At 35.8% G+C, this 12,132-nt stretch overlaps 1 protein-coding gene across 10 annotated transcripts; it reads right to left on the bottom strand.

Moving 5' to 3' along the window:
• Window positions 1–885: 885 nt before the first annotated feature.
• Window positions 886–10,445, bottom strand: LOC112742381 (pentatricopeptide repeat-containing protein At5g55740, chloroplastic). 10 transcript variants are annotated; one of them, XM_072216561.1, is made up of 7 exons: window positions 10,331–10,376; window positions 10,034–10,228; window positions 6,459–9,296; window positions 5,177–5,280; window positions 4,775–4,919; window positions 4,442–4,679; window positions 886–2,443 (listed from the first exon to the last, which is right to left on the bottom strand). In XM_072216561.1, the coding sequence occupies exon 3, from the start codon at window positions 9,224–9,226 to the stop codon at window positions 6,701–6,703; it is 2,526 nt and encodes an 841-aa protein (XP_072072662.1). In that variant the 5' UTR covers window positions 9,227–9,296; window positions 10,034–10,228; window positions 10,331–10,376; the 3' UTR covers window positions 886–2,443; window positions 4,442–4,679; window positions 4,775–4,919; window positions 5,177–5,280; window positions 6,459–6,700. The 10 variants fall into 10 exon arrangements, with proteins under 10 accessions (XP_072072662.1, XP_072072660.1, XP_025647403.1 ...); XM_072216559.1 differs by having other exon boundaries at window positions 4,750–4,919; window positions 10,331–10,372; XM_025791618.3 differs by lacking the exon at window positions 10,034–10,228 and having other exon boundaries at window positions 4,750–4,919; window positions 10,331–10,445.
• Between the last annotated feature and the right edge of the window lie 1,687 nt (window positions 10,446–12,132).

The raw sequence follows: 12,132 nt of genomic DNA, 5'->3' as shown, positions 1-12,132 counted from the left end.
ACAAACAGTTAGTTAGTAAAAGGAAATAAAGAAACAAAAGAGATCAAATGAACAAAAACAAAAGAAAAAATGTCTAATCTAGGTAATCAACTGACCGATAGTTTATTAATCACAATTAATCCCCGACAATGGCGATAAAACTTGATCATGGAATTAATGTATCACTACAAAAATTCTTTCAACAAGTATACCGAATTGTTGTCATGTAATAACTCACAAAGAGTGAGGTCGATCCCACGAGGATTAAAAGATTAAGCAATCAATTGCTATTTGATTATTCTAGTTAGACTAACATAATTGGATGATGAGCAACAAGAAATGTAAACTGTTTGAAAGTAAAGGAAATCAATAAAGTGCAAGAAAATAAATGGCATAAATGTAAAGTACAAGAAAGTAAAGTGCTGGAAATGTAAAGTGCAGAAAATGTAAATAACCATAAAGTAAATAAAAGAAAGAAAAATAAAATAAACATCGAGATCAAGAGATATTGCATTCTCCAGATTAATTGGTTTCGTCTCATCTTCAATCATGCAACTTATTGGCCTCTTGACAATCATGAGTGATTGATTCCCAATTTCTTGGTAACTCAATCTCCCCAGTCTTGATCAATAGCCAATTTATTGGTCTAGTTGCTCATGAGAGAAGATGAAGCTTGTTCCCTGATTATACCACACATCCTCATAGACCCAAGTAGTTAGTAGATTAAATGTCACAATATCCAACCCAAAACCCAAATCTACTTAAGTGTGAGAAGGAATTTCAAACATAGTTTTATAATTCCTCTTCCAAGGTTCATATAAAACCCAAATACATTCAATCTCTTTTCCAAGATAATTGAATGCTAACATAAAAAACGAAAATCCTTCAAGCAAATCAAAGAAAAGATGAAGAGAAAAAGAAGAATAACAATCTAATCCATTGAAAAACAATAAAACTCTCTTTTCCGATAAAAAGAGTTATTGACTTATAACTAAAATATTTACAGGTAAGAAAGTGGAAGAGGAGAGAAGGGTGAGAAGAGGGAGTCCGAAGACCTCTCCCTAGCAGAAAATGTTCCCATTTCTATGAAACTAAGGCATTTATATAGACTCTCCTAATTACAAACTTAAATAAAATTAAAAGCAAATTACAATGAAATGAAAATTGAACTATTCTAGATGCTTCTGATGGCCTTGATTGGTTGACAATTGTGGCTTGAATGAGAGTTGGAGTGGGCTTGGTTGAAGGTTGGGCGCTGCAAGGAAAAGTTGGCGTGTGGGTTCAAGTGCCACGCCCAATAGAATTTGCTCTTTGGATTGTGACCCACTTTGCAACGTTGAAAGTATGGAGTTGTTTGGGTCTCAAATTGAATGTCCAGTATAAAGTATTATATATTGTTAGAAAGCCCTAGATGTCAGTTTTCTAACGCCACTAGAATCAACTCATTTGGACATCTGTAGCTCAAGTTATCCTGTCTTATTGGCCGCTCTTCGCGCTTTGCCATCAACTTCATTGTGTGGTACTGCGCGGATACCCATTTGAAGGTGAAAAAGTCAATATGTCAAATACCCCGGTGTGCCACGCCCATTCTTGGCGTGCCACGCCCCCTGGTTGTAAAACTGGCGTGCCACGCCTTCAATAATGCACTAAATCTTTCTCTCTGGCCATTAGAACTGGCATGCCACACCCAAGACCTAGCGTGCCATGCGCATTTTAGGAAAGGAATTGGCATGCCACGCCCTCGAGCTGGCGTGCCACGCCCAGGTTTGCAACGCTGAAATAATGGCCTTTTTTACCTCCATATTTAATGTCCACTATAGAGTATTATATATCGTTAGAAAGCTCTAAATGTCAGCTTTTCAACGCCACCAAAATCACATCATTTGGACCTCTACAACTTAAGTTATGTTCCTTTAAAGATGAAGAGGTCAGGCTGGTAACTCTGCAGGAACGTGTTGTGCTCCTTGTGTTTTCGGTGTCAATATCTTCCTCAATTCCAATGTCCATTATAAAGTGTTATATATGGTTGAAAAGCTCTGGATGTCTACTTTCTTATGGCACTAAAATCGCCTCATTTGGAGTTGTGTAGCTCAAGATATCTTCATTTGAATGAGAGAAGGTCAGACTGACATATGCCCCGGCGTGCCACGCCCATAGTGCTGGACAAAATCACTTCTCTGGAACCAAAGCCTGGCGTGCCACACCCAAAATACCAAGTGACACGCTCTCTTTGAGATTTTGACTTCACAAATTTGGCGTGCCACGCCCGTAGCATCAAGTGGCACGCCCATAGTGATGCAACTTCCTTCCTTCTCTGAAAAATATAATTGGCGTGCCATGCCCATTGTGTAGTGTTGAGCACCCTTTCTGTTTCATAAGCTTGGCGTGCCACGTCTAGAGCACCAAGTGGTACACCAGCTTCCTTTGCTTCTTTTGTGCTTTTTGCTTCTTTTTCCATCATTTTCTACAAAGTTAAACAATTTAAAGAAATCAAAACAATATACAACTTAAGCATAAAAATACTCAATAATTAAGTAAAATAAATTAAACTTTGAAATGAAAAAGCATAGAAAAACATAACATAATGATGATGCGCAGTCATCAGAGAGGTTGATAAACCACAATTTTGTAGTTTATCTTGTATTGAATTGAGTGGTTTTATCAACTTATCTCGCATTTATTCACTGAATTTTGCATGTTTTTAAGAATTCCTCCTATTTGTGATTGAATGATAAATGTATGCTATTTGAAGCTTAAATTGATTGATTCATTTCACTATTTCATTCCATTTGGTGCCTTGACATGTGTGCTCAAGTGTTTCCGTTGTATAGAGTAAGAATGGCATGAAAAAATGAAAAGGATAGCATGCTAGAGTGAGGAATCATGAAGAAATTGGGAGCTTGAAGTTTTGCTGGTCCTGCATACGCGAGTGTGTGGTCGCGTACGCAAGTCAATCAAAACGTGCCTCATTAAAGAGAACACGTGACTAACGATTTCTGAGGGTTTTGGACCCATTTTCAAGCCTAATCTGAAGCCAATTGAGGAGAATGGATATGGGTCAACCAAAAAGCAACCCAAGCCATAACACACCCAATTAGATAGTAATTAGCTAGTTTTTTGGTTCTTGTTTTCTAGAGAGAGAAACTCTATCTTCTGTCTAGGTTTTTCGTAGGTTCTTCATATTTTTGTTAGTGCAATTCGACTTGGATCTTGTTTAATTTCAGTTTTTTTTTTCTTAAATTAGTAGTTGTTATTCTTGCATTTACATAGCCGCTTGTTAATATTTTCTTATGAGTGAATACCCAACACGACCCCTAACAATTATTTCGAAAAGACTACGAGGTCCCCAAACAAAAAACATACTCTTCCCGGCCCCTGATCTTTACTTTTATGGAACTGATTAGTCACTGTGCCAAAAAAAAACATTGACATAGTGACTAATCAGTCCCATAAAAATAAAGATCAAGAGCCGATAAGGGTATTTTTTTTGTTGAGAACTTGTTGTCTTTCGAGGTAATTGTCAGGGGCCGTTTAAGTTTTTTTTTCTTATTGTTGCTTAAAATCCTAGTTTGAATATTTGCGGATTTTGTTAACCTTGAATTTCCATTAATGCATTGACGTCTTTATGTTTCATAAGCTTTATTTGAGTTGCCATTGTTGATAATTGTTAGTGAGTAGCTTTAATTTTCATTTAATTTTGCAATTTAGTCATGCCTTTAACTATTGCACACCAAGTGTTTGACAAAATATTTTTCCTAGTTATGGAGTAGTTTTCTATACTCTTGTTCTAAGTTAAAGGATTAAATGACCTTGAGTAATTGGATCTAATTGAATTGATGATTTGAAAGTCTATTTTAGTCAATTCAATTCTATTGACACTAGTTTTCTACTAAACTAATTGATAGGTAAACTAGGACTTATGGGATGATATTGCATATAACTATTTGACTTACTCGAATTATAGAAGTAGATTTAATGAGATTGATTCCTCACATTGTCATTATATAGTTATTAGACAAGGATTGTGATCCTGATCCCCATACCTTAGCCAAGAGTTCTTTTCCAACTTATATTTGAAAACCCAAATCTCATTTACTCGATTCTTGCTTTAATTATCTTTAGTTGTTTTGATCTAATTTCTTGCAATTTAGGTTTCTTGTATGTTAAGCTTTGTTAGTTTAAATTCTTGTTTATGCCTATATAATATGTAAGATGTAAGACAAGACTTAAGACCCATCACATCCTAATCTATGATCTAGATCATTTATCTTCGCGTAAACTTTGCTAAACCAATCATTTAGATATGTTATCAATTTAATTATAATCTTAGTATATGCACTACTATGGACTTGAGAATCATATAGAACAAGGAGCATATAGTACTAGGAGAATCATAAAACCATAAAATGAAATCAATATTAGCATAAATAACCAAACACATTTAAATAAATTGCATACGTACTTGAGAATCAGCTTCATATTCAATTTCAATTTCATCCAAATTTGTATGGATGTTTCCACTCACTTGCAAGTCAGTCAAGTTTGCTTTGCGCTTAGCATCCAAGTAGCAAGTCAGTCAAGTCTGCTTGGCGCTTAGCCTCCATATAGCAACTGCTAGAGCTATCTCTACCAAATGCTACTCTCAACTCTCCAAAATGTGGAAAGAGTTTGTTGCATATGCCATTACCATTAGGATGGGACTGAAATTAAAAAAAAAAAATAAGTAAACAATAAATATTAAAAAGCTAAGACATATGCACTTGTACTTACGAAAAGTTGAGAATTTACATTCTACCATTCATTGGAAATTTGTTACTCCACCAAAATCATTTTATCTTTATCGTACTAACAAAGCCACTCCTAGCCATACCCACCATCTCAACTATTACAAAGTATTGTCTCTTTAACAATTCCACCATTGCTTCAATGTGTGGATTAACCTGACATAATAATCAGATTCAGAACACAACAATAATTCTACTATCTAGTTATCAAGCAGGCAACAACTCTCATCTTCTATTTGGGATCATGCTGTCAAAATAGTGAAGAACCAATGTCTTATTAGGTACAACATCAAAATCAAAAGCAAAGGGAGAATCAAAGCAAAACATTATGGCATGAGGATAATTACTATAAGATAAGTAAATACTCAATATATAATATAGTTATTATAGTCATCTTATTTTGTATGTATTACCTAGAAGCTGCTGCTAAATACATATACTGCCTTTAATTGGCATTGCAATGTACTATGTTCGTCAAAAAAGAGCAGTCCATGTCCATGTGTACCAAAAATAAAATCTGAAAAAGAGAAAACAATAAGTCTTAAGAGCATTCTGTCCCTCATTATATTGTTCTTAATCAATTTAAACTATTAAGTCGAGTGATATGATGAATTTAAAATAGCAAAACTTCTAAAACATATGATGCCTACAACTATGGAAAACATACACCCCCGTCCAAATCAAACTAATATATGCTAAGCCAGCAGGCAGGCACCAGTTCAATTCTTCCATTGTTTGGGACCCATTCTTTGAATCAAAGCAAATGTATTGATTTTGATGCATCACTAAATTTTTAAGATATAACAGAAGCAGCAGCATCCATTATTGCCATCATAGTCAATGAGGATACATCAGCTACATCGAATTGTACATTGGTGATTGTAATCATTTCAACATAAAGCAAAAGTTTGATTACCATATCTTTATCTTAATCATGTTAGAAGTGCTCCCATATGCTTTTTGACTTTATCTAAAATGATATTTTGTTCTACAAGTTTACGGCCTAAGAAAATGATGGCACCTATGCAGGTTGACGAATTGCTAACAAAATGTCTAATTAATGAATATGCATGGTTCAAGTGAAATGCTTATATGTGGATTTGATGAAAATATTAATATTATGATCATGAAAAAGAAAGAAAGAAAGAAAGAAAGAAAGAAGAATATGGGCATTCAAAAAGTTGATACATTAAAAATGCCAATGCACCACAAACTAGGCCTCTATGGAACACAAATAAATAAACAAACGACAAAGTTAACTTTCACAATTGAAGCCTTTTGGGCAGTAAAAGTATTATTAACCCCCATAAACCATGTCAAAGAAAATCCCGAGGTAGATTATAGCTAACAGTTGATTCATTGCCATTATTTTGAAAGGTCAATGACTTCCTTCCCAACCGTGAAGCAACTTCCATGCAAGATGCAAAACAATATTTTTCTAATATAGTCAATTCACTCAATACCTATTACAATAATATACCGAAACTCCAAAGCAACAATATCCTAAATTATCGCCACTCAAGCAAGGTTCGACAAAGTATATACTCCAAGCCATAAACAAAGAGCAACCATAACAGCAAGATCACTAAAAAGTAAGACACAAATGGGGCAACGAGCAAAAGTTCCAGTACACAAACCAAAATATATTCAAACCAACCGTAAAACAGGACATTGATTTGGGAAACAAGACAATACCTGAGAAGAAGCAGAACAGCAGAGCGACAGCAAGAGGAGACAAGACAATGCAGGAAGTGGCGAGAGGAGAAGCGGTGAATCGGAAAGACGCAGGCAGCAACAGTGACAGCAAAAGCAGATGACTATCACGAGGCTACCTCTTTGTTCTAGGTTCTCTGGTACCATCCGATAACATTTAACACAAGTTTCTTTCTTCCAAATGAATTTTGTAATACGATAGTCACTTTAAATATCCAATGTGGTCAAGTGGAGGATATTGCCTCAGTATTATACGGGTCATACTTTGTAGACTGAATTTCCAATCCCAGCAAATTCAATAGGATATAAATTTCATCATTTTCAGGGTGCGATCTATCACCAGCAGTAAACACATGAAGTTCTTGTCCAACTTCAATCCAGCTACATCCAGGAATTTTTCTTAGGCCCTTCTCTTTCATTAGGCGCCTTACAATCGATACTTTATCCCATCTTGCTTCAGCTGCATAGACATTTGAAAGAGCCACATAATTACCTGCATTTTCCGGCTCCAAATTCAGTAACCACTTTGCTATACGAGCTGCAAGTTCGGTCTCCTGGTGTTGTCCACAAGCTGTAAGCAAAGATCCTAACATATGTGCATCTGGATAGGTTGCCATTGTTAAAATAACCCTAAAAGCTTCATCCCATTGGCCATCATCAGCAAGCAGTTTAATTAAGCAGCCAAAATGTTCCTCATTTGGCTGCATATGAAGTCCAGAGACCATATATTTGAAAACACCTAAAGCTTCATTCACCAATCCTGCATGGCTGCATGCTGATAAGACACTTGTAATAGTTATGTGATCTGGTACCATACATTCTTTCTCCAATTGTTTAAAAAGAGTAAGTGCTTCCATAGCTTGACCATGTGATGCATAGGCAGATATCATTGCATTGTAGACAGCAATTTGTTTTCTGGAACACAGAGTGAAAACACATACTGCATATTCCAAATTTCCACATTTTGCATACATGTCTATTATAGAGGTTGTGATATGAAGAGAGAGAAACATGCCACTCCTCATTACATACCCATGTATTGCCTTTCCATATTTTAGCAATGCCATACTTTTGCATGCTAAGAGTGCAGAAGTTATGCTTATGCTGTTAGGTTTCATTCCTGCTTCCTGCATTTTCCGGAAAGCCTGAAAAGCTTCATAACCACAACCATTCTTAGCGAAACCAGATATAACAGTTGTCCAGGTGATCATGTTAGGCTTAACACCTGAGTAGTACATTTCTGATAACATATTTTGTGCCTCAACAACTTCACCACTTTGGAAGAAACTGAAGATCACAGAATTCCATGAAACCACATTTGGTAGGGTGTTCTCCTGCTGCATTTGAAAGAACAAGTTAGAAGCCTCATCACTCAGACCTAACTCTGCATACGCTGCCAATATTGTATTCCACACCACAATATCCTTTTCTCTGGCAACACCGAAAACTCGTCTTGCATAATCAATTCTCCCACATTTTGCATACATGTCCATGATGCCGCTTGTAATAACCACATCAAAATCGAAGCTACACTTAATGCAATGCCCGTGTGCCTCCATACCAAGTCCTACATCTCTTGTATCCGCAGCAATGTGCAATAAAGATGAGAGCGTCTTACAATCAAACCTCAAATTTTCTTCTGTCATCATATGGCACATCTCAATTGCCTTCTCAACCTCCCCACATCTTACATAACTAGATATAATCAAATTCCATGTGACCACATCTTTTACAACCATTCGTCTAAACACAAGCTCAGCCTCCTCAACCAAACCCACCTTAAAATAGAAGTTCACCACAGTGCTACCCAAAATGCTCTCTAACTCAAATCCTCCTAAAATAGCAAGTGCATGTCCTTGTCTTCCTTCCTCGACGGCCTCCAAATTGGCACAGGCCGAAAGGAAACCCACCAAAGAAACCAGGGTTGGTTCAACACCGTCCAACATCATCTTCTGAAATAGTCCAATTGCTTCGCGGTTCATCCCATTCTGCATATAAACCGCAACCATTGAGTTCCAAGCAATAACATTCTTCTCAAGCATAGAATCAAACACCTTTTGTGCATCCTCTAAAACCCTGCATTTCCCATACATGTCAACTAGGCTACTCGCAACAAAGGCACACCCATCAAAACCCATCATCTTTGTAGCAAGCCCATGAACACCCCTCCCAAACCTGACCCAGCCAAGAACACTGCAAGCCTTCAATGCATTCGGGACAACAAAGTTATCTGGGAGGAACCCACTTTCTAGCATCTGAACATAACAGTGCAGAGCCTCCTCGCAACTACCATTTCGAGAGTGCATCCCAATGATTGCAGCCCAAGAAAAGATGTTCTGTTTCTGCATCCTATGAAAGACACCGTTGGCTGCCTCGACGGAACCGCATTTTGTGTAGAGAATCACCAGCTTCGTCTCAATGTACTCTTTCTTCCCATCAGTGTAATAATAACCGTTTTTAATCACTTGAGCGTGAAGTTGAAGGCCAAGAGGAAGAGCTCGCTGGTCGATGGAACACTGGAGGAGGTCTTCGTAGATGCGGGATGCCACGTGGAGACCTTTGGAGTGCTCATCCGTGAGTGCGTCAACAGTTTGGCAGAGGCAGAGAGAGGAGTGGTAGTTGTGTTGAGTGTTTACAGGTTTTATTATGTGTTTGGGTGGTTTGAGGCTGCAAAAGTTCGTTGTCGGACTTTGGGGTTTGGAATGGGGAAGTTGTAAAGCCGTGTTTGGTGTCAGGAGAGTCGCAGCCATAGTTTTTCTTTTTCTGTTTGTTTTTTCTTTTTCTTTTTGTAGTGTTTAGAGCATTTTTTCAGATTATGACCTGTCACAAATCAACAAATTGAATACGCAATGTTAACATACTGAAAAGAAACAAAACGCAAAGAAAGAAGGCCTTCAAATTACTTAGAAAAGACAATCTTGACAAGAATGACCTCAAAAATAAAGAAATAACAGCATAATACATTCTGATATTAGGAAGAATGGAGTATTAACTAATGGAAGATGAAGCAGAATTGTTTCTTCAGTTTCCATAATGTACACTATGTTTTTTTTTCCTTTTTTGAAATCTCTAATATACAAGAAATTATTATTTTTCATACATGATAGCAAAGGATACGCAACCAGAACAGCATGCATATGTTTAGATCTTGGTCGGTTAGGCAAAGTCTATTCTCAGTCTGTAATTGATTTTGGTGTCTAAATTGCTACACACACACACACACACACACTTTTCTCCACTATAATTGAACAAGTATCTTGGCCACTGCATATATACAAAGACATGATGATTCCTTGCAACTAATCAATCGTGCAAACTAGCTAGCTAGACAGAAACTGTTTATATGATCACTAGCAGTTCTTCTATCACTTCATGAGGAAAATTGGACACAGCTCACTCAGTTATTGCAATACACTAGTAAACAGTAATACTGGAAAGCATTTAATGTTCAACTATATAAGATTAAAATCATGCATTTAGCTAGGGTGTTTGCCTTACTACTATTTGTTTTCATGTATTTTCTGTTAATCGTGCTTCTTATTCATCCAGTGAATTACCTTTACTTGCCTGGCCAATTTCAAAATTTGAATGAGGCATAGTTCCAATTCTTTGATATTTCATTCTGTCAAATAAACCTTCCTACTTTGTCATTATCTAATCTTGACAGTAGTTACACATCTTGTTTACACTATTGTTTATGAAGAAATGCCTCTAGGGTATATCAACCATTTGCAGTTGGATCACTTGCAGTGCTGGCTTAAAGAGAGACCAAAATCAACACAGGAATCAGGAACTTATTTTCAATACACTGCTTTTTTCCCTAATTGAAGCAAATAAAATGAAATGAAATTTACCCGGAGACTCGCGGAAACGGCGACGGGGCCCTTGGTTCTGCTGAATGAGATAAAGATGAGAAAGAGGAATATATTTTGGGGAGTGCTAACCAGCCAATGGCCTAAGTGTACAATGTGTATAATGGGCTAAATCTTTGGTCCATGAATAAAATAAACATCACATATACTATCTAGAATAACCATTCATAAAATCACTCATCCCAAAAACTTAAGTTGATTTTGGAATTCACTAAGCATTGAATCATTGACCTTTCAAATCTAAAATTCTAATATCATGTCATATCTCTAATACTTCCTAAACCTCCATTATACATATTGTACACTTAAATCATTGGCTTCCTATATTTTCTCATATATTTTTTATAATGCCGACGGCCTATAGCCCTATTCCACACATCTCATCCGATCATCCCATAATCCTGGAAAATGGATTTTGTAATTTGGAGTCTAATCAACTTTTAATTAATGTGGTGAGATTATTATCCATGATAGGTCCTACGAAAATTATTCAGTTTATAAAAATTTCAGTATAACTAAGATAGAATATATTTAATATTAACTATATCATATAATAAATATTAAAGTCTAAAATATTAAATAAAATATAGAACACAATTTTAAAAATAAAAGATACTGTAAAACGTTGAACAATTTTTATTTGAAGTACTTTTCAATCTTGAAATATTAATAATAGAAAATATAATGGCTGCAGTAATTTCTTTAGAAACACCGAATAAAAATAAATAAATAGTAGAACATAAAAGTTAATTAACAAATAGAAAAAAAATAATTTATAAAGTATACTAATATTTTTATCTATAATAATATTATAGAATTATAAATCTTTTAAAAGTACATCGATTTGATTCAGATATTATGAATTACAGGAAAAATGGTTCATAGAATTAAGGAATTACTTTTACAAAAAAGTTTCATTGGTCAAAGAAACTAGCATCCTGTAGAGTACGATTTTGATCCCTAAAGTATAGACCAAAAATTTTTTTCGCTCGCAACATTTTGCATACTAAAACTTTCCTAAGGTTTAATTTGGTTTTAAAATTGTCCTTACCTTAGGGACCAAATCGTCCAGAAGTACCGACGAAAACAGAGACAGAGGTGGATTGTGGATAGCTTCTTATTTTTCTTCTCTTCCCTCTTCTTCTTCTTATTCTCTTTCCCCTTAGTAGGAGTAGAAATACTTTCTTTCTCTTATTTTTTTTATTTTATAATTTTGTTTGTTATGGGTAATTCCGCCCAAAATTTTAATATTTAAGTAAAATGACAAATTTAAAATTTGGTTTTAAACTTTAGAAATGATTTTGTATGCAAAATAAAACTGGGAACTATACCAAGGGTTACCTAAAACGTTGATTTGTGCCTGAACGTGCAGTCCAGACAACTTGTGGGGCAGCGTCTGACCTATTATCGTGCTGAGGTGCTGCCGTCCGAGTTCCTTGTGAGGAGTTGAGGGTGGTACCTGCAAAAAACTCTTATGCTTAAGTTAGCAAGGATTTTAGACAGGTTTTATGTATATTAGAACGTGAATATACTTGAGGGGTGTCTGTATATTTATAATAAAGTCGTTAACCAACTTTATTAATGGATTCTCGTTCCCTTTATGTTGGAGTTTGTTAGGATCTATCTTTTAGTGAAAATAGTAATAGTATGAGAGATTTGGGGAGGCAGTTACTTGTTCGGTCAAGTAGGGCTGAACTCCTTTTGTTGTATCCGACCTCTTAAAGAGGTCGGATAAATGACAAAGGTCATTCCTTTTGGTTGGGTCTTTTTATCTTTATTGAGTT

Source organism: Arachis hypogaea, chromosome 2, assembly GCF_003086295.3.
Source record: "Arachis hypogaea cultivar Tifrunner chromosome 2, arahy.Tifrunner.gnm2.J5K5, whole genome shotgun sequence".
NCBI classification, from domain to species: domain Eukaryota; kingdom Viridiplantae; phylum Streptophyta; class Magnoliopsida; order Fabales; family Fabaceae; genus Arachis; species Arachis hypogaea.
Note: the sequence above shows the minus strand (reverse complement) of the source record. Positions and strands in the feature narration are given on the sequence as shown.

Excerpts from the sequence above, each read along its gene's own strand:
- LOC112742381 (XM_025791618.3), bottom strand. The coding sequence starts at position 9,226 with ATGGCTGCGACTCTCCTGACACCAAACACGGCTTTACAACTTCCCCAT.